Source organism: Mustela lutreola, chromosome 6 (assembly GCF_030435805.1).
Source record: "Mustela lutreola isolate mMusLut2 chromosome 6, mMusLut2.pri, whole genome shotgun sequence".
NCBI classification, from domain to species: Eukaryota; Metazoa; Chordata; class Mammalia; order Carnivora; family Mustelidae; genus Mustela; species Mustela lutreola.
The window spans coordinates 20,905,838-20,929,146 of NC_081295.1; the positions used below are offsets into that span (position 1 = coordinate 20,905,838).

Below are 23,309 nucleotides of genomic sequence, written 5' to 3' on the forward strand. Positions count from 1 at the left end.
GCAGAGCCAAAGAGGAAACCAAGGAAGGATCTCTTAGGGCGGGAGAAAAACATCGTGCTGGGAAATCCCTGAGCACGGATCCGCCAAGCCCTAGCAACGCCAAGCAGAGCCGAGCGCGAATAAATCCCTTTTGGTGGCCAAGCGCAGACACTGCAGCACCGCGTAGTGGGAGGGGCTCGGCGGCTCGAGCCTCACGATCGGGAGGGAGCGCCCGGGCCGCCCTTTTATAGGCCGGAGCCCGCGCTCGCGCGCCCCCGCCCCTCGCACCGCCCCCGGGCCACGCGCGGAGCCGCGGCGATACCTGAGAAGGGCCGGCTGCGTCCGCGCCCCGCCCCGCCCGTTCCGCCGCCCGCCCGCCCTCCCGCGAGGCCGCGGCGGCACGAGATCTGCGCCTCGCCTCCCTCCCCCCGCGGGCGGGTTTTCTTACCTTGTAAAAAGCCGTCTCCGCGACTGCCCCCGCCTCCTCCGCACGATGTGAAATGGCGGTCGGCTAGGCGAGCGCGAGCACCGCAGCTCCGGCCAATCCCGCCTAGCCGCCAAAACGGCCCCGAACACTGGCGGCCCCACTCCCCCAAGCCGCTGGGAGCCCATCCATGACATCGGCGCTCCGCCGCCCCCCCCTCGCCCCACTGCCCCCACCCAGGTGGCCGTGCCCACCGGCCGAGTCATCGATTCTCCGCGCCAGGCGCGGACCCCGCTTTCCACCAGCCTCCTCCCTCGCTGCGAGCCTGGGGGAGGGGGAGAAAACACCTTCTCGGCCCCCACCCGGGTGTCCCGCTCGGGTGCCCGCCCCGCTCCCTCCCTTTCCCGCCGCGTCCCCTCCCCCAACTACTCGCCGCCTCCGCCACACACACAACCCCCTTCTCCCCTCCCCCAGTGGTTGCGTCCGTGACATCATCATCATGGCAACAAGAGCTGCAGCCTTGGACGGAGGAGCCCGTGTGATTCCCGGCGGCGGCGGCAGTGGCGGCAGCACCAGCACCGACGAAAGCGCCAGGGCTTCTCTCCTGTTGCCCCTCGCCGGGTGCTCCTGAGGAGGCGGCGGCAGCAGTGCCCACGCCGCCCCGCCCGCCGCCGCCGCTCACGGTTTCCGTGTGTGCGAGGGGAGGGGGCCGAGCCGAAGCAGGGAGGGGGCGCCGCCGCCGCCGCCGCTGCTGTGGGGCCGTCGCTGCGGAAGAAGCCGCCGCCGCCGCCGCTGCTGCTGCTGCTGCTGCCAGATCGCTCGTGAAGAGGAGGCGGTGGCGGCGGCGGCGAACATGTTTTCAGTGAGGATAGTGACTGCCGACTACTACATGGCCAGCCCGCTGCAGGGGCTGGATATCTGCCAATCCCCCCTCACCCAGGCCCCTGTCAAGAAGGTGCCCGTGGTGCGAGTCTTCGGAGCGACCCCGGCAGGTAAGCGGGCGCGGGGCGCGGGCGGGAGCCGGCGGGGCGCCCGGGCTGCCCTCCCGGCCGCGCACACGCGCGCACGCCGCCGGCCTTCGGTGTATCGCTGCCGCCTCTTTCCTCCCCTCCGCCCTCGTCGCCTTTTCCCGGGTGCGTGACAAGAGGCGCAAAAATGTGGGTCCGCGCGAGCGTTGCGCCCCCTCCTCCCCGGACAGGGAGGCGGCGGGCGCCGAGTGTTTACAGCGCGTGCGGCGGTCGGGAGCCGGGTCGGGACTCCCCGTCTCGGGCCGGGGGGGAAGCGAGCGCCCGCGAACCGCGCTCTGACCCAGGACGATGGGCCAGGTGGCCGCGCGCCATGTCCTCCGTGAACCGGTTCACAGAGCCCCGCTCTGAGCTCTGTCGCTGGTGGGACTGCGGACACCCCCCTCTCCACCCCCCTACCCTCACCCCCTCCGCGTCTCCCAAATGTCCTTTCTAGAAATGGCTTTAAGAGGAAGGAGTAAGTGTCAGCTCTCTGTGTTCAGTCTCTCCTCCTCGCGCCAGCGCTCTCCTCTGCCCCTTCCGGAGATGCCGCGGGGCTGAAGAGTGGCGCCTTAGGGCCAAATAAGCTTTCTCATTGAAGTGACCATGTGGTTCCGCTGTGAGTGCAGGTCGTGACTCCTTGGAGTCTGAGCCTCAGTGTCGGGGCACGGGGCAGCATCCTCCGGTGCACTGGCTGTGAGGGGAACGTGGATCCATGGAAGTAGGAAATGTGCGTTTGTTGCCCACGTAAAACCTCTCACTCAATAGCGTGAATTTCTTAAGAGGCGCGGCTAAACTCAGCAACGCAAACATTTAGAAATGCCCCTATGCTGAGTTGTGGTACTGCATTTTACATTCACGTATCTTTAAAATAAAAACTGTTATTGATGAACGAGTGGGGTGGGGAGACAGCAGTGACAGAAGCTACCTTCTCAAAAGTTCCTAGGGATTTGTGATTATATGAATAGGCAGTGGCCAAATTTACAAGGTTTTGAATTGTGGTTTTCTACATGTCTTGAACTGCCTACGTGAAATTATGGAGCTGCCTCGTAGAAGGGGATGCTCTTACCTCTAGTTGTGTGTTGCCCTATGGGATTTTAGATAGCCATTTCCCACTTGATGCTCCTTGCCCTAATCACTATTCATCTTAGGACTACTGTTTCTGTGCACTACCAAGATAATCCTTTTTCAGACACAAGCACTCATTTTCAGGCAGTTATCTTTTAATGTAAATTCCCTTTGTTAAAAATTTCTGTGTTGTTAGTGAGATTTGATACAGTATTCCTTTTTAAAATAATGAGAACGGTTTTGATGGCAGGGACCTGGTGAAATGGGAAATTTGAGTGCTGTTAATTTTATGAAAGTATAACACCTGAAACTTTAGAGGCTGGAAAATAGAGGCAATAAAGTTCTGAAGGATAGATTTTCTGCCCTTTTAAATATATTGGTGCTGTCTTTTGTTTCTAATTGGAATTTCAGTGTAATATACAGTTTGTTCTCACTTCAAGTACAGAGGAAGAATAAGAGTGACGTTGATATAGCTCTGTTGAGACAGATTTCCGAATTCTAAAGGGACATGCTAATAGGATATTCTGTGGCATTTCTAGGTATTAAAGTTTGCATGGTTTGGATTACTTCTCTAACACATAGTACCCCCTCCCCCGCCAAGTCACTGAGTTTGTGTCCCTGGATGATTTTCAGGCTGTGTTATAGAAAAGTTTTGTTTGTGGAATAGGTGAATTTCACTGTGAACTAGCAGTAATTCTATAAAGTGAGAAAATATTTTTTAAATGATAAAGATGATGAGGGACTTTTGTGTTTTTCAATATAAAAAAAACAGACACGGGGACTACTCTCTGATAAATATTCATTTTTTCCCTTCTCTTACATTAGATTACAAGCCCCCTCCTTTAAAAAAAACTTCAAAAAGTATATTTTGAAATGTAGAATGTAAATGAATATGGATGACTTTTTTTGTACATACGTTGAAGGATCGAAGCTTGATACAAAGAAACTGAAACTTAAGATTGTTAAGTATCAGATTGAGTTTACTGTAAGTATAGTTCTCAGTGTCACACATAAAAATTTCCTGTTTCTTCATGTGAAAAAATTTGAAGTCACTGGCATACATTTAGAGCTTAGAGCCTTCAGCAGTCAAGCCAGCATTTTTAATGTGTTAGAAACTCCCAGTAAATTTAGTATTAATTAAATGTAAACAAAAACTGTACAATTATTTGCTCCTGGATTCTCTCCCCAAAGACAAGTCCACTTCACCCATTAAAATAAAACTTGAAAATAATTAAAAGGTCAATCTGACTTGGTAAAAATCTGAATGATAGAATTTTTAATGAAGACAGTTCTATTGTTTGGAAGTACAAACTATGTTTATATATTTACTAATTAGTAAAGCAAATTAATGAAAAATAATAACATGATAAAACTATGTTACATAAAGTACCATAAATGTAAGCCTTTCATATTATAAGTTGATTTTGGAAGTCCTCAATTCTTGATTTGGAGAAAAGCTGTTTTTAAACTGAGTTTGTTTTGTAAATGAGTCCTGAAAAATAGCAGAAAAAATTGTCTCCCAAATAAAGAGGGCATTTCATATTTGTATTATAAATTCTGAACTGATTGGTTTCTTATGTTTTTACTAGTTCAGTTTTTCTATTCATAAAAAGTATTTTTCTGCTTTAGAAAACAGTCCGGTTGACTTCTGATTGTCCTGTGTTTTGAGGGCATATCCTGAATAATTTAAGAAGTAAATTGTCTTAGGTTTAAAAGCTCTTATATCTTGAGTTGGTGAAATTTGAAAAGGTTTTAAGAAAGTGACATATTCAAATTTGAATGGTAAATCCTGACTGATTTAATCTGTTGTTGACTGAGGATATTGATTCCTGAGAGAATCACTTAAATTTTCTTCATGTGAGTGATGGAATTATTAAAAAAAACAAAAAACAGAAAAACCTCTTCTGCTTTTCTACAGGCATTTAAAAATGTCTTGAACATTTTTTTGATATAACAATGTATTAGCAATGTAACAACGTTTCCGTAACTTGTTTTAATGGAAAGAAGCAAGGCTATAAATAACTAAAGCAAGCCGTGTTTTTCACTTAGATTTGAATACAGGTGTGACTGCTCTGGGAATTTACTTCAAATAAAATCCTAAGGCTTCGTCGTGAAGACCTGACTCCAGTGGGTCTGGGAGGCTGTCAGGTTTCCACATCCCAACTTTTGCTTAGTTGCTTGATGTAACTCACTTCATGTTGAGTTTAGAAAGCGCTCGGTTTTCTCAGCACCGGGTTAAACAATCATTCTTTCAAAAAGCTTTCCTGCTGAGATGCAGAGTAGGAGTAAATAGAAGAAGAGTGAGAGTGTTCACACAGCAAGTAATTAAACAAAGTAGGCCAAACAGACTATAGAGGGAGCTGCTTGTCTTTAAGATTACTGTAAGGAACTCTGCCACTCCCCCCTCTAGTCTTCCCTCAGGTAGTAAAAATTTTAGTAGATTGTTCTAGATGCTAACAGTTAAACATGAAATCAAGTTTTTCAACACGAGAAATTGATCATTTTGAAATGCTATATAAATTTATGTAGTTGCTTAATAACATCACCTTTTTGGTAAATTGGATTTTTAACTAAGTTTGAGACTAATACAGTTTTGAAAACCATAGCATTTACGAACAATTCAAATTATATCTAATTTCAACTGATTTCTCTAATAAAAGTCTTATTTGTTCATAGTCTTTTTTTTGTTAAGTCATTTAAAATATTTTAGGATCACATAATATTTATTTATGTAATTACTAGAAAGGTTTTTCAGGAGCACTACTGAGATTTAGTGATTTACTACAAACAAAATTAATGACTTTTTTAGTAAGCATTTGTAGCCCTGAGTGGCATATTTTGTTAGCTTTCTGTATTATATTTGATTTAAAATCACAATTAGTGGATCAGAGGATGAAGCGCAGGACCCTCTTAAATCTAGACGCAGTAGAATCTGGTAATAGTGATTGGGTTCATTCAGTGAACACTTAATGAGAACCTACTATGTATATTGAACTATTTTTGGTGTCGTTATGAACAACTTTTACTCTCTAGACTCTCACAATATAGGAGAGATGACATCTAAAATGTAAGTCATAGTTTGGTTGGAGTATGACAGAAATGTGTGTAAGAAAAGCAAGGACTCCAAGGAGGACGTGTCAGTGACCAACTAGCAGGCAAAAAGGGGAGTCAGGGAAGGCTTCATGAAGGAAGTATGGATTAAGTCATTTTTAAGGAATTTGAAAATTCTGATAGAGGAACAGATACAAGGTAATTCACAAAGAGAAAACTGCTCTTGGCAGGGCAGCTTGGCAATACATATCATAATCCTTGAAATGTTTTTTGACCCAATAATTCTAGTTTTAGGGATTTTAATCTATGAGTGTAAATCTTTTGGCAAATCTGATTATCTTTTGAATCCATCTACTTCTTTTCATTATCCATCACCACCCTAGTCTAAACTACTAGCATTTTTGGATGCATTTACAGTAGCCTCCTAATCTTGGCCTACCCCAATCCACTCTATTCCCTTCTAATCTGTTTTCTACACTGTAATCAGAGGGATCTTTTCAAAACGCAAACCTGATTATATCACCCTACTACTTGATATGCTTCAGTAGCTTTCCATTGCATTTAGATAAGGACAAAGCTACATGTCTTATGTGGTGGCGTCTACATGTCTTACAAGGTCTTTCATATAGTCTGGCCCCTACCTTTCTATCTAGTCATGGCTTGAGCCATGTTCTTCTTGCCTTGCTCTTTGTGTTCCAGCCATATTGGCCTTATTTCAGTCCCTGTTCTTGCCATGCTCCCTTCCACAATAAGGCCTTTATACCTGCTGTTCCCTCTGCCTAGAATGTTTTTCTTTTTCCTTCACCTAAACTCTGATTTATCTTTCCTCAGGGAAGCCTTCCCTATCATAGACTCTCAAAACTCCATAAGCTCTCCTTCATAACACTTGCTGTAATTGTAATTTTATATATGTTGGAGATTAATGTCTGTTTTTCCCAATAACCTCCATAAATGCTGGTAATGTGTTCATTTTTGCTCACCATTATACAGTCAGTACTTAACCACAGTGCTTGAAAATCAAGCATTTTTGCAAGAATTAATCAGTAGATGATAGTCATCAACAGGGCACAACCTCAGATATTCAACAGTTGGGAAATGGTTACATAAACTGGACATATTCATGTGGTAGAATTTATGTCATTAACATTTTAGAAGAATAAATAATATAGGACTGCTAAGTATGTTGTGTGAAAAAATGAGTTTGCACAATAGTCATTTATTAAAATACAGAAAAAGTACATAAATATGTAAAGGTTGGTTATCTCTGAGAGGTGTGTTTTTAATTTTTTAGATTTTCTTACAGAGAGAATATATTGATTTGGTAATTTGAGAGAAAACTGTGTACAAAATTAATGAAAAGCTGGCTTTCTAGGTATATTTCAGAAATACAACAAAAGAGACTTGAAGTTCATACTGGGCTCCAAAATAAGTATCTGCCCAAATGCATGATTAGGTGATGATAGCATTGAACTTGATTAGGTAAATTCAATTTAGTAACTGCAGAATGATTCTTACATTAAAGCAAGCCAGTAATTTCTGGCATTTTAAAAAATTACTATTATACCCATTCATATGTAGCAGATTTTAATTTTAAAATGTTTTGAAAAGTAGTTCCGTTTTGGCATATAGCAATAATGAAACAGAGTGGAGGCCAGAAATTGACTTAAATATAAATAAAATTTACTTTGTGAAAATGGATGCTACCCTTACCTATTAGTATGGAAAAAATTATTTAATACTGGAAAATAAAAGTTGACTTCCAGTTGAATCAGAAGATTTAAATGTATAAACAAAACAACATAAGATAATTATTTTTAATATAATCTAGGAATGGCAAAGACTTTTCAAAGTATAAAACAGAACTGGAACCTGGTTGGTTATCTTTACAACATAAAAAATAAATTCTGTATGGAGAAAAAAATCGAAGTTAAAAGAAACAGACTAGTAAAACTTACTTGTACACTCTTCACAAAGGTTAATGTCCTCTTAATATACAAAGAGCTCCTAGAAAATGATCTAGTAGACAAAATGAGTGAAGAGAATTCATATGAAAAGGTGTGTAATTTTATTTATAAAGGACATGTAAATTAAAGCTACAACATACTGTTTATCATCTATCAAATTAGGAACAATTGATTACATAGTATAATGGAGAGAATGAGAGGAAGGGGAAATGGGCATTCTCATATTGCTGGTGGGAATATAAAATGTTCCATTTTCTATGGAAAGCAATTTGGAAATCATTTTCAAAATTAAAGATATACATATATTTTGATCTAGCAATTTCATTCAAGGATTTTGTCCTCAAATATTTTATATATGTGTTAAATGAACATGTAAGAATATTTGTGGCAGCATTGTTTGTCATTGCAAAAAATTGGAAACAACCTAAACATAAATCAGTTAGGGAAGTGGTTAAGTAGATAATGGTATATCTATTCAATAGAATACTAGGCAACCCTTAAAGTAAAGAAGCAACACATGTGTACTACAGTGGTGCCCTGTCTAAGATATATTAAGAGAAAAAAAAGCAACATGTAAGACTCCATGTATGGTATGCTGCCATTTGTGTGGTTTAAAAAGTTATATATATAAAATATATATGTACATGTATGTGTGTATGTATGTAAATATCAAAGGATTGTGAGAGTTTGGTAACAGTGGTTGCCTCCATTGAAGGGAACTGGTGGCCTAGAGGACAAAGGTGAGAGACTGAATTTTTTTTTTTTTTTTTTTAGTATAATGTTTTGTTATTTTGGATTTTTTTTTTTTTTTTACCATGTACATGTGATACCTATTCAGAGTTAGTGGTGTGTGTTTGTTTTTTAAGTTGTGTTTGAAGGAATTGGTAAAGAGGAGCAAAAACCAAAGGCTGTAATAGTTGTGAGCAGTTATCAAATGATTACTGCAATACTGTTTAATTTTAGATTTTGCTAGAGGTCTTCTAATTCAGAGTTTCGTAGTGATACATGGTTCACTGGAGGGAGGCTCTCGCAGAGTGGGGTCTAAAGGAAGGCTGTGGGGTTCCTTTAAGCAAGTAACATCATGAGCAGTAACCTGAAGTTACTGCTTTGGATATTTTTAGTGCATTAAAGGAGGTGCTTTATTACTTGGAATCTACTTCAGCTGGCCACAGAGTATGCAGCTACCTCTTGTGGAGAAGGGATCATGGAGCTACCGTTGGAATTTATATTCTGGGTGCCTGAGGAGCATGTTACACAGCGCAAGGTGTAGCCCAATGACAATGAAAGCACAGGGTAGCAGGGATGTTGGTTGCCCTGGGGAGCCCAGCTCTAGGCCTGAATTTCTGTATTCACTGTATTGGATCTCCTAGTCACATGCATCTGATGTGTTATTTAGCTTCCTGCAAGGTGGCTACCTAATAGTGCATGTATGTCCTGCAAAAATAAACATCACTGTTATTTAAAAATATTATTCCTGATGTGAAAAAGGTTGATTTTGAAATCCATTCATATTATTACAAACCTCATTTAAATTTTAATTTTCTTCTATAATTATATAAAGAACATATGATGAATTCTTTTCACCAAGCACCATGTTGATGCTTCCAAATGACCTTCTTGTGCTGAACAAATACTATTTACAATGTGAAAAAGGTTGGGAAACACTATTCTGGTCAAATCATTTTCATTTTATATAAAGAGAACTGAAATCTAGATAGGTGAGCTCAGGGATTGGTCCATTGTCCTATAAGTTGACTATGTGGGGTAGGGGTGAAAACTAATGATCTTGACTCTTAACTCTCACTACTTCACACTGTCCCCCCAGACATGAGGGAAAATTAGAAGAAGGCATTGGTAATAGAAAGGTGAATATACTGACCCTTGGAAGAATTGTTAGAAGACCTGCATGTACACAGTTTAGAAATCCTTAAGGGCCTACTGTGTGTAATAGTGCTTAGAATCTTCCTGTAGAATAGGTTGTAGTGGGATTTGTTTTATGATGAGGTTTAAGGAGGTCGGGGTTAAACAGATTTCAAAGGATGTTATCAGTAGCCCTAGACATTTCAAAGAAATACTCAGCAACTTACTGAGATATGGGATATGGTATGTTGTATGTTACTTTGGCACCTGGCTGCCATTTTAATACCGCAGTGATACTAAATAAGAGAGGAAGGAGTGGGAGTTAAGGTACAGTGAACTTTGGGTAAAATGTGTATAACTTACAGTTTCCAGGTAAGATATAGATAGGGCAGGAGTAGGTGTTTTAGGCAATTAAAACAATTCCACTGTTTAAACATAAAGTATATACATTTTTGAGACTAAAATTATAAGTAAAAATAAAATCTTCTTAATAACGGTCTAGTTAACCTTTTGGTGTGTTGGTGGGTTTTTTTGTTGTTTTTTGTTCTTGTTCTTTTTGTCATTTAAGTTTTTCAGATGACCTTCTGTGTTTCTTCCAGTTCTTTAGCTTTTTAAATATTTCTTTTTTTTTTTTCAGTGAAAAATATTTTGTTGCTTAATTAGTATTGGCAAACTGGACTGTTTTCTGCAGCAGAAATTGAATGTATGCCTAGCAAAGTAAATTCTGAGAAAAAAGGGTAGTAATTGTCATTGTAAATGTTAGGGTTTTTTTTTTTTTTTTTTTTTTGGTCCAATTCTCTTTTCTTTTTAGACAATTGTTGTGGGAAAAACTAAGAATTTGAGGCCAATTTCCTTGGAGAGTTATTTAATTTTCTTTGGGCTGAGAGAGCATTTACTATATAAACGATTCAAATAATACAAGAAAGCGTGTTACCTCAAAAGTGCTTGTGTAATAAATAACAATATAACAAGAATTTTCTATTTTTCTTCCATTTATTACAATTACCAAGGAAGTATAACCATAATTTAAAAAATATCTTATTTTGCGTATATATTTACACTTCAAAGTAATTTATATATTAAATTAGTTTTTGTTTGAGATGGTGAAATGAAAGGTTTTGTAAGTAAGAATACATGTTGATATGTGAAAAAATGTGAAGTTAAAACATGTTGGCATACTCCTAGTTTCTCAGAACAAGAAAATGACTAATCTAAATTTCATTTCAGAATAAAAACCAAGACAAGCCACATAAAAGCAACCTAAAAATTAAACTGTCATCATATTATTTGTTTTAAAACTATGGAATAATATATCTGAGGAAGATTTCTCTCAAAATTGTTTTTCTCAATTTCAAGTAAGTAATTTATTTTGGTTAATATATTGGGGATGAGGGGGGTTGGGGGTAAGCCTTGGCATTGAAGTTGAAAAATCCTACTCATCCTTAAAGTAACAACTCAGATATTAACCTCTTTAAAGCCTTTTGTGACTCCTTTGCCCATTCCCAAAAGGTTATCTCTTTGGATTCCCATAATCTTAGCCCCCTTTTGCATTGCTGATAAAGGACTTAACACAGGTAGTGTTATATATGTTTGTAGGGATAGTGACATGGCACCCTTGTGTGCCTCCCTGCCCACGCCCCCCCCCCCCAGCCCTTCTGCTTCTGTTGAGGGACCTTGGTCAAGCTAATTTCCTCCTCTGTAAAATGAGTTCTAATAATTTTCACCTCGTTGAATTATTGTGATCAAACAGTAATAAGCAAATGTGTGGCATGATATCAATATAAGTGTTACTTTCTTTACTCTTCTAACCCAGAATCTGCCACATTATTTCATGTATACTAAGCACTCTTGAATTGAAATGAAAAATGGAATTCTTGTAGCATTTATTAATTTAGGGCAAACTAAAATTACCTGCACATTGTGGTGTAAAGCTTTTTGTAGTTGGTCACTACCTCTTATGTCTTCAGGCTAGGTAATTACCTTTTAAAATACTTTTTAAAGAATTGACTTTTTAATAAATACCCATTAGGCCTGATTTTTCTTTTTTAACTATTGATGTATTTAGAGAAAGAAAAGTGTCCAGGCCTGATCTTGCCTTGAAAAAGGCCAATGTTAAGCCATCGATTCAAGGAGTAACTATAATTTTCCAATGCTGCAGATTAGGTTAAGTTTATTTCTTCTGAAAGAGCCTTATTTTCCAAAGCCTTCAGTAGTGTCTTTTTTATTAAAGATGTTGTAGAAAGTATTGAAAGTATGTGTGCCACAGATCACAAATTCGATAATTGGATTTATTGCTCTCTTGTTTTTGCCATTTGTGAATTCACAAAACACAAAAACTGAAGCCTTTGGTTTTTAAACCTATTTAGGATTGTGGAATGTGGACCAAGTGAATTCATTATTGCCTGGAGTTTTGATTTCTTCACCATATTTTCCCTATCATGTGTTTTCCCAGGTTTGGTTTGGGGTCTTTTTTTTTTTTAATAACATTGTTTTTTTAATTTTTTCATGAAGTCATTAGATTTTCAAATTAATTTTGATAAATCACTGGTTGATGATGCTTAATGATTTTAAAATAGAAGCCAGGTTAGTCAAGACATTACTTTTGAGTCATTTTACTAACAGAGATTATAGGCCATTTATTGACCCTGTACTTATGTGTCCACTTCTAGAGTGAGTGTTTTAATCTTTATAACAACTCTATAAAATGGGTAGTATTGTCCCCATTTTACAGTTGAGGAAATGAGGCTTGGAGAGGTTAATTTACTTTTGCCTAAAATTATTCGGCATATATTTACCTCTTAGCATGTGAGGATTAAAATGAGGGAATGTGTATTAGCCTAAACCGAAGAAGCAGAGAAGCAAAATCTGAGATTTTGGAATTTGATAATCATTATTGGGACGTGACTGTGACCATGAATATATTCTTATTAACTTTTTTTGTGTGTATGATAATATACCCTGCTACTCTGTACTGAGCCTTTTTTTTCCTGAGCAATATTAAGTCTCCTCTCAAATTCATGTTCCCATTTGGACTAGATTGTTTTGTTTTATGTATATGTGCTTATAAGGTGATAATGGGACTTGACTCTAATATCAGTTTGATACAAAATATCTTTCTTTATAAGTTTAGTTTGATTAAACAAATAGTGTATGAATATATTCTCATTGTGAAATTTAACAAACAAGTGAAACATAAATTTTCCTTAATCACCACCAATTCTATTTCCCTATCCACTTGTATTGGTTTTTGCATAACCTCCCCAAAACATAGTAGTGTAAAATAAGCTATTTGTTAACATGATTCTGGGATAGGCTCAGTTAAGGAGTTTTGCCCCTGCTAGTGGCTGGGCTGCTTATGGGGCGTAGTCAGCTAAGAGGTCAGCTAGAAGGTGGTTGGTCTGGGATTGCTTCCTTCATATGTCTGGATATTGGTGTGAACTGTTGGCTAGGGTCTTAGCCTCCTGGAGCTAGGGTCTCCAGTAGACCTACCTTCTACTGAAGCAGCAAGTGAAGGCAAGCCCCATATATTTTATCTTGTTCCATGGGCCAAAGCAAAACATGGTCAATCTCAGAGCAGTGTGAAAAGGGTTTCCTAAGAATGTGTGACTCATTAGGGGACCATTATTGCAATAATCTATATACCACTATTGCTGTCTGACTCATTTTTCAGGAAACATTTGTCAGTGTGTCAGTGGTCTACTCTTAAAAAAGTATAGTGTTTAAAAATGTATTCAGCAATTCAGATAAATTCCTCATTCTTGTTATATTTCATTCTCATCATTGCTCAGCATCATTCCTGGTCCCATTTAATCAACAAATATCTACTGAGCCCCCACTAAGTGCACAGTAAGGTATTAGGTGAGCAGAAGATCACTGGAGCAAGATCACTGTGTTCATCATCCAAGTTTCTTAAACTTCCCTACCTATCTGCTCTATTATATGAACAGAATTCTATAAAAGCAGACAATTTCAAGTTTTCTGAAAATGACCAACAGCCCACACAAGACAGAATATATCTTGTATACTCTATTTTTTAAATGCCTTACAAGAATATCTTCAATAGAAGAAAAAGTGTAACACAGAGGTTGTTTTGTTTTGATCTGTACTCCCACCAGCAATATGAGACTTTTTCCATCTCTTCACCAAGTTTATGTTCTCAAGTGTTTTGATCTTTGCGAATCTAATAGATAAAAACATGGATCTCAGTGGTTTTAATTTGCAGTTCTTTTATTACAAGTGAGACTGAGTATCTTTCCATATGCTTGAGAGCCATTTGTATTTCCTTTTCAATGTACTACATGTTTATCTTCTGTCCACTTTTCTTTTTTGGGTCTTGGTCTTTTGTTTATTGGTTCCAAAGAGCTCTTCATATAATAGGAAAATTGGTCTCTGAATTGACTTTCAAGTATTTTTCCCAGTTTGTTTATTCATGGGTAAATACATTTTAATTTTTTCATTTTATAAAGAACTTTTATATCTTAAATGAGGCTTTAGATCACATTTAGTTGAAGTTACCTTTAAATATTAGTCACAGGAGTAGAAGAAAAAGATCCTGACTTTATCACTTCTTATTTAGAGAACTTACCTTTAAAATGCCGTAACTTAAAATGAACAGTTTCAGAAGGATCCTGTTTTTTATTCACTTTTTTCCCCTCAGTTTAGTTCTATCCTGAGACCACCCGCTTTGGGGCTATTTTTAGATGATTAGACTGTGTAGTATAGGTGGAAAAAATTCTGTGTTACTTAGAATAACTTGTTAATAATGTTGCTTTGAGTCTTGTTCAGCTTGTCCATGTGTGTACATGCGTGTGCACTTGTAATGTGTACAACACATACATATATAGTAGTAGTGGTTCAAGCTGGGCTCTAACTCATAACCTATTCAGCCAGCCTTTACCTAATCAGTCAGATAGCTGTATTAGGGTGGCTAGATTAGACTAGCCTTTACCCAGTGGGCCAAATAGAGGAAAGACAATGGACTCCGGTCTTTTTTGAGAAGACAGTAAACCTGCCCACAATCCAAACAATATCCTACATTTTAATAAGTAAGGAGCTAGAAGAGGGTAGCAGAGGCATTTGTGACCTCATCTGTAGCATCTGACATTGTGAAATACTAAAAGTTTTCACCCTTGACTTCTGTATTAAAGGGGATTAGAAAATCATGAGGCTTTGGAGATGAGTGTGTTTTGAGTCATTTAAGGTAGTTTTCAAAAGTTTTTAAAGTTGGCAAACCCTTCACAAATAATTTTACCCAGAAGCATTCAAAAACAAAAAAGAATCCTTTCATGATTTATAGTGGACAATGGTGGGCAATGGTAGAAAACCAGTTTTTGCCATGCTTTAAATTTTAATTTTTCAGAGTTGTTGAAATGTTCCTTAGGATCTGTTATATCATTGTTATCTTTATAAATGTTTCATTGACAATTAACAAGTTTTCCGGGTGGTAACTATAATTCAGTTATAGTGAGCATTTCATAATGTATATAATTGTCCAATCACTGTTGTATACCTGAAACTAGTATAATACCGTATGTCAGCTATACTTTAATTAATGCTTTCCATTTATTTGATACAAAATTGTGTGGACATACTATTTCCTTGACTGAAAGAAATGTTAACATTTCTGAGGTTGTAATACATCTTACAATATGTGCATTTAATATATTAGTTTTCCCTTTTGAGAAGTTGATATTAAACTGATGGGATATCTTCTAAGATAAGAGTTCCTAAAAAAAAAAATAGCATTTCATAATTTGTTTTCATCCTCTGTACATGTATTTCTTTATGTAATATGTCATGGAATTGAAATTGCTTCCTACTTCATTTTGTTCTTCATTTTTGCCTTGCATCTTTAATGGTTTTAACTTTGTATATTTTGATGTTGTTATTTGGCACTTAAAACTTCATAACTAATAGATCTTTTGTGGCAGTGCTTTTCAGAATACTTGTAGTAAAGAAGCAGTTTTTTCCTGATACTTCGTTAAAATACATTGAAAATGAGTTAGAAAAATTAAAAAGAGTGAAAAACCAAGAAGCAAAAACAAGATTCCTTTTTTTTTTTTTTAAAGATTTTATTTATTTATTTGACAGACAGAGATCACAAGTAGGCAGAGAAGCAGGCAGAGAGAGAGGAAGGGAAGCAGGCTCCCTGCTGAGCAGAGAACCCAACTCCAGCTCTGATCCCAGAACCCTGGGATCATGACCTGAGCCGAAGGCAGAGGCTTTAACCCACTGAGCCACCCAGGCACCTCCTTTTTTTTATTATTATATTAAACAGGTATACAGTTCCACTGTCAGATTGCTGTAACAGTTTCTAAATGCTTGCTTTCAAGTTTTATACTTGTCTTGTTCCAGACCTATAACAGCTAGTTAATGGACCATGTTTGAGTAGTTCTGTAAACATCCTTTTTTCGATTTAAAAAGACCCTTTAATTCCTTTCTTCTTGAATCCTATTTCTTGACCCATATCAAAATTGTTACTCCTATTTCCATGATACTATCATTGCCTGTCATTATTTTTAATCTTTTTTATGTCATTTCATTTTTTCAATCCCATCTGAGGATCTTTCTGATCGGCTTCTAAACAATAAAAATTTGTTATAATTGATTTTTTCTTCTGCAATTTTATATTTTAATAATTTTGTTCTTTTCTTTGCTCTTTGCAATATTAGACTGTTTTGTGTGTTTTTAAAATAGGTGTAGAAATCATTTTAGAAGCTTATATATAGAAATGTAGTTGTAATTACAAAATTTAAGAACAATTCAAAAATATTTTCTTTAATGTAATAAAAGGAATTTAGCTTATTTTATTGTTTTACGCTCTCAGCTTCTCAAGTTAATCTTTAAAACTAACCTATAAATGTTGCATAAACTGTGTATCTCCTCTTTCAAAAACTTTTAAGCTTCTGTATTAAATTTCAACGGAATAATTTGGACTCTACATACTAATTTGGTATAGAGTACCACCACTAATCTGTTTACACCATACCTTTTATACCCATGCTTGAGTTCCAATTTTAATTTCCCTCTTTTGGTTGCCACAAATATGTTTTTAGGAATATTTTTCAGGAGATATTCATGTGGATTACTTTTTCTGAACCCTTGAATATCTGAAAATGGCTCTTGTTGCATGCATGTGTTAATGACAGCACGACTCAATGTGGTATTCATGTGTCCCAGACTTTTCCTTTATAATTCTCTAGCCATTATTCTGGTCTCTTTTACTTTTGACTGGGACAAGAAAGACCTTTTGATGTAGAAGTGCTGGTGCTTTTCATTTTGGGAATAATTCTTCTTTTATACCTTTGAATATTGCTTACATTCCATTTGTTAAGTTTTTTTTTTATTAAATAACTTATTGGTGGACTGGTTCATATTTCTTTTTTATACTGGTTTTTTTCCTTATTTTTAACTTTGTTTTTTTTACATTCTTGGTGAACATTTTTATTTTCATCATCTACTTTACTGATAGGTTTTTTTGCAATATTGATTATTTCTCATTTCCAGTGTGGAATTTAATTTTGTTGTTTATTCTTTTCTTTTTTCTTATTGGTTAGAGTTCCATAGGTTTATATCTTACTCTGCATATGTCTCTTGTGTCTTTAGTCCTTCCTGGTCTTTTTAATTGATCATCTTTCCTTATAAAATATGTTTTACAAGAACTTCATTTTCTTGTCTTTTACTGAGACACACAGCAGATACTTTCTTTATTTCTTCTGTTTCCTAATATAAATTATTACAGATTCTTTTCATTGACAATTTAAGGATGTTTTATCCATGCTGCTGAATATTTGTATAGGTCCCATGCTATCCATCAAATGAACAAGAGGCTATTTATCCATTCCTGGTGTTTGCCAGGAGGCAGAGTATGGAAAGTCCACTTAGTTGTCTTTGTTTTCTTCTAACTGATACAATTGCTCTTCCAGATACATAGAATTAATAATTGTGCACAACCCACTGAGATTAAAGCATTCATCCCATGTGCCTCTACTGGGTTGAGGTTTCGTTTTTCCCTGCACATCTCACTGCACATCCTCTCTGTTATGTGGAAGAGAATTTACTCCTAGATAACATGAAATAGGTTTTTTTTTTTTTCATTTATTTTTGTTTGTTGTTTTTTGTTTTTAGAAAGTACACATGTAGGCAAGGGGGAGGGGCAGAGGGAGAGAGAGAATCTTAAGCAGGCTGACTATCTCATGAGCCTGAGATCGTGACCTGAGCTGAAATCAAGAGTCAGACATTTAACTGACTGAGCCAACCACATATTCCTCCCCCGCTTTTTTTTTTTTAACCAGAGCATTAATTACTTGAAATTCTGCAAGTTATAAAGGCCCTTAGGACTTTTGGTGATTTCAGCAGGGATGGAAGCTAATGTAACATCCAGAAATGGAGAGAGGTGTGCTCTATCAGTTAATGTTTTTAGGTGTGAAACATTCATTCCCTGGATATGATAATTCTTGAGCAAGTCTGTTTTGAAGCTAGTCTATGGGACTGGAGATAGTGGTTGCTATTTGGTATTCCTAAGTTAGGGTAGTTATGGCACCAATCCCCATGATTTCATCCTCTGGTGCTTTATTGCTACATGGGGAGAACCAAAGAATATTCCTTGAATTGCTGTGAGGACTCCTGATGAAGAGAAACTAGTTCACATTGCCTTCCTCCAATGTTGTTTCATATTTTATATTTTATTAAGTATAACCAAGTGATCTTTTTGAGTCATGTGAGTCTCAATGTCCAGTTGGACCTAATGTATTTGTATTTCATTATTTTTTTATTTTGGTTTTTAATATTTGCTGAGTGAATCTGTATTTATTGCTTGTTCTTTATAAGCATTTAAAATTTTAAATATGTAATGCAGATACTCTCTATAATATAGATTAATATATGTAAAGAATATAACAAATATCTGTTTTAATATCTACAGTAAGACATAGAATGTTATAGATATCTTTGAAGTATTTGCCTCCTTCTCTCCTGTCTAATAATTTTGGTTAATCGTTTCCTTGCTTTTCTTCATAGTTTCACCTCAGATGTATATATCCCTAAACAATAGATTGTGTAGTTTTGTCTTTTTGGAGCTATTTATGTGTGCTTGTTCTTTTGTGATTCCCCCTCCCCCCCATGTTTTGGACATCATCCATGTTGAATTGTATAGATATAGTTCATTCATTTTCACTGTTGTATAATATTGGCATTATAGGACTATACCATAATTTTAATTTTTCCATTCTTCTTTCTTTAGACATTTGAGTTGTTTCCTTTTTTTAATCCCCAATTACAAACAATGCTGTTAAGAAAACTGTTGCGCATGTCTTGTCGTGCATATGTGTAAGAATTTATGTGTTTATACTAGGGTAGTAGAATTGCTGAGCTTGAGTGTGCACATGTCTCCTTTACTAGGTAATTCCAATTGTTTTCTAAAGTGGTTCTACCAAACTGTATTCCCACCAGCAGTGTGTGAGAGTTCTGATATTCTGCATCATCACCAACATTTAGAATTGTCAGACTTAAGTTCCAAATTAATTCTTATAGATATAAATGATAGCTTATTGTGATTTTGTATGTTTTCTTTCACTAGTAAAGTTGAATTTTTCCATATGCGTATTATCTGCTTGTTTCAGCAAATATTGAGAGAGATGTGTTGAAGTCTCCAACTTGTGGATTTGTCTTTTTCTCTTTTAGTTATGTCTGTTGTTGCTTCATGTATTTTTTTTTTTTTTTTTTAAAGATTTTATTTATTTATTTGACAGAGAGAGAGATTACAAGTAGGCAGAGAGAGAGAGGAGGAAGCAGGCTCCCTGCTGAGCAGAGAGCCCGATGCGGGACTCGATCCCAGGACCCTGAGATCATGACCTGAGCCGAAGGCAGCGGCTTAACCCACTGAGCCACCCAGGCGCCCGCTTCATGTATTTTGAAGTGTTGTTAGGACCTTATAAATTTAGGATTATTATGTCTTCTTGGTTAGGTGGTCTCTTTATCCCAGGCAGTATTCCTTGTTATGAAATCTTCTTATCTCTTGTTAATATAGCCATTCTAGCTTTTTTCTATTAGTGTTTACAGGATATGTCAAGAATTTGAATGGCCTGAAATTTTACCTTTTTGAAAGCTAACAAGTTAAGTTACCACAAATTTCATAGATACTGGCAGTAGACAAGAGATTCCTGGATCTCCATTTTAGGATCTCCATTTTATTGACTATTAATTAGGAAGAACTGCAGATGGGAGATGGTTGTGGGTAAAGTACTGAGAAGTCTGTTCAAAAAATGCTACCACAGTAGAGACCCATGGGAAGTTGTCTCCCAACATATCATTTTTCATCCTTTTACTTTCAACATATTTATACTTTTGTATGGGTTTCTTGTAGAAAATATATACCATATAGTTGGACTTACTCATTTAGTCTAATAATCTTTTCATTGGTGTGTTAAGATTGTTTATATTTAATGTAATTAGTAATATGGTTAGACTAAAAATCTACCACTGTGCTAGCTGTTTTCTGTTATTGTCCATTCTTTGCTTTGTTTTTCCTCTTTTGGATTACTTGGATATTTTTTAATTTTCTTTCTCTCCACTGTTTGCTTATTTATTTATACCTTTTGAAATTAATTTAGTGGCAGCCCTACGGTTTGAAATATACATTTGTAGCTAACCAAAGTCTCCATCATATAATAGTACATAATCTCATATGTACAATAAGGATTCCTGATTCTTCCTGCTTATCTTTTGTGCTTCTATTAATACATTTTACTTTCATAAAAGTTGTTGCTATTATTTTTGCTTTTTATCTTTTAAGAGCAATTACAAATAAGGATGCCTGGGTGGCTCAGTTGGTTAAGTATCTGCCTTTGGCCCAGGTCATGATCCCGGCTCCTGGGATTGAGTCCCACAGCAGGCTCCAGAAGCAGGGAGCCTGCTTTTCCCTCTGCCTGCTGCTCCCCTTGCTTATGTGTTCTCTCTCTCACTGACAAATAAATAAATAAAATATTTTCTTAAAAAAAAAGAGCAGTTACAGATAAGAAATAAATGAAGTTTTATATTTACTTTCATTTATGTCACTTCTAGTGTTGTTGATTTCCTCGTGTGGATCCAGGTTTCTGTCTGTTGCTATATTCATCTGTGTGAAGAACTTCTTTAACATTTATTTTATTGTAGGGCAAAAATGGTGGTAATGAATTATCTCAGTTTTTGTTTTTCTGAAAGAAATTTTATCTTTCATTTTTACAAAGTATTTTTGCCTAGGGGTCTCCTGGGTGGTTCTGTCAATTGAGCATCTGCCTTTAGCTCAGGTCATAATCCCAGGGTCGTAGGATCAAGTCTCATGTTGGGCTCCTTGCTTTGCAGGGAGCCTGCTTCTCCCTCTTCCTGCTGCTCCCCTGCTTGTGTGCTCAATCTCTCTCTCTCTCTCTCTCTCTCTGACAGATAAATAAATAAAATCTTCAAAAAAATATTTTTGCTGAGTATAGGATTGTGGATTGCCCTTTTTTCCCCCCACTTTACCACTCTGTTGTTGTCTCACTCATGTGGTTTTGCTATAATTCTTATCTTTGATTCTTTTTTTCTCTTTGTCTTTAGATATGATTTGCCTTTACTTTTTTTCCCCTGAAGATTATTAATTTGAGAGCGAGAGCGAGAGAGAGAGAGAGAGAGAATGAGCAGGTAGAGGGAGCAGGAGACCCAGACTCTGCGCTGAGCAGAGTACGTGACCTGGGGCTCAGCCCCAGGACAGTGGGATCATAACCTGAGCTTAAGGCAGACATTTAACTGACTGAACCACCTAGGTGCCCCGATATGCCTTTATTTTTTAACACGATGTGTCTATTTGCTTTTGCTTGGTATTCTCTAAACTGCTTGGTTCTGTGGTTTGGTATCTTTTATTTAATGAAAACTCTCAGGCATTATCTCTTCAGCTTTTATTTCTTCATGTATTTCTTTTGAACTGTTCTCTCTTCTCTGTGTGATTTCAGTTAAGTGGATATTAGACCATGAGATACTGTCTCATAGCTCTTAACATGATTCATTATGGGTTGGTTTTTTTTTTTTTTTTTTTTTTTAGGATTTTATTTGTTCATTTGACAGAGAGAGATCACAAGTAGGCAGAGGCAGGCAGAGATGGTGGGGAAGCAGGCTCCCCCTGAGCAGAGAGCCTGATGCAGGTCTCCATCCCAGGACCCTGGGACTACGACCTGAGCCGAAGGCAGAGGCCCCAACCCACTGAGCCACCCAGGCGCCCCTCATTATGGGTTTTGTCTTATTTTCACCTACACTTTTTTTTTTCCTGATGTGAGATTTATCTTCTAGAAAGATTACCTTGATGATAATAGCTATTGCTGTTCCTGAAGTATTAATATTTCAGAAGGTGAAGCTATAGTATAAAGGCATTTTTTTTTTTTTTTGGCATGTCCTGGGATCGTTCAGATTATTAGTAAAATAAAGGTAAATAATGAATTGTGTCCCAACTAAAGAACAGCCTGATTAGATTTAAGGACCATGAGATATGGCCCAGGATTATGGCTATTGTTGTGGAGATAGAATTTAATGTAATAATTAGATCCTAAAGTACGTTTTAATTTTATATGTTTTATATGTATTATTTTTCTACCTATGTTAATTACTTGAAATTCACTGGATTTTCATTCTGAATTATGCCTCAGTTATTATAATAGTACATATTTAATTTGGAATAAAAAATACTACAAATTACCAAGTAGCTAGACCCAGATATGCTTATTTTACTCACCTAGAACTATGTAGAATTAAATAGACATGAGAAGGACAAGTAAGAAATTAATATTAGTATTTTGTGTTTTTTTGTGGTCTGTTAATTAAGAAAGTGTTTTTGGAAGTGAAGATGGGATGCCTTTTATTTATTTTGTTTGTTTGTTTGTTTTGTTTTTTAAAGATTTTAGTTCTTTATTTGTCAGGGAGAGAGCACGAGCAGAGGGAGAGGTAGGCAGAGGGAGAAGCAAGTTTCCCACAGAGCAAGGAACCTGATGCAGGACTCAATCCCAGGACTCTGGGATTATGACCTGACCCTAAGGCAGACACTTAACAACTGAGCCACCCAGGCATTTCAATGGGATGCCTTTTAAAGGAGAGCTTTTTTTAATGCATGGAAGCTTCAAGATCACTAAAAGTTAATAAACCAATTAATATAAATAAAACTTGGAAATTTCTAAGTGTGGGAAAGTTTTTTGAGTATGTATACTTTGAATTATCAAAAGTGATAATGAGATCTCTCTAGTTTTGAAAAAATTATGTGGTAGATGAATAAAAAGAAATGTTATCTCAAAAGGAAGATATGCTTCTAGTTTTTTTCATTTACATCACTTGAGGTATGTTAGATTTACTAAAGAATCTTTGGATATGTGTGATTCAAGAATCTAACGTTTAATTATTAAAAAAATCATTACTTTTGAAATCTGAAGTTTAATGGGCATTAGTATAAAAAAAAGAAGTTGGGGGAACTGGTTCACTATAAGCATTTTTTATGCGAGCTCAGCTTTACCTAATAAGATTCCTTGTCATGATACATTATACTTTTTCATAGAAAGGAAAAATGTTTTTTGTTTGACCCATGTTTCAGTAGCTGGCAGATTTTGAAATGGGGACATCTCCAAGTTGATATTGGACACTAGCCACATAAAAGGACAAGGAGCCAAATGCATGAAACATTTGCTTTTTTGGCAGAAAGCCCCGGTATATGCAGATTCATTTAAAAAATTGAAGTAAACCTGATCATGGGCAGTTTCTTGTTTAGTGCGTTAAATGCCCACCCCAGCCCCAGCATATAACTTGAGAACAGAAGGTCAAGCTTTTGTTGACAACTATGACATTTTCTGGCTCTACTTCTGCAGTTACAGAATCAGAATAGGGAATTGTTTTTCCTCTGATAAGAAGGAAGACTCTGAATTACTTAGATGCAGTTGGAACCCTGATCCTACACGTATACACAGACATAAA

The 23,309-nt window shown here is 37.3% G+C and overlaps 1 protein-coding gene across 3 annotated transcripts in view; it reads left to right on the forward strand.

Annotated features, from left to right (window-relative positions):
• Nucleotides 1-1,143: 1,143 nt before the first annotated feature.
• REV3L (REV3 like, DNA directed polymerase zeta catalytic subunit) overlaps nt 1,144-23,309 on the forward strand; it is a 187,099-nt gene continuing 164,933 nt past the window's right edge. For 2 of the 3 annotated variants that reach the window (XM_059176830.1, XM_059176831.1), the window contains exon 1: nt 1,144-1,395. In XM_059176830.1, coding sequence (XP_059032813.1) covers nt 1,257-1,395 — 139 coding nt within the window. In that variant the 5' untranslated portion in view covers nt 1,144-1,256. Of the gene's footprint in view, nt 1,396-10,574; nt 10,706-23,309 lie in introns of those variants that run through there. The other variant, XM_059176832.1, reaches the window with a different exon arrangement.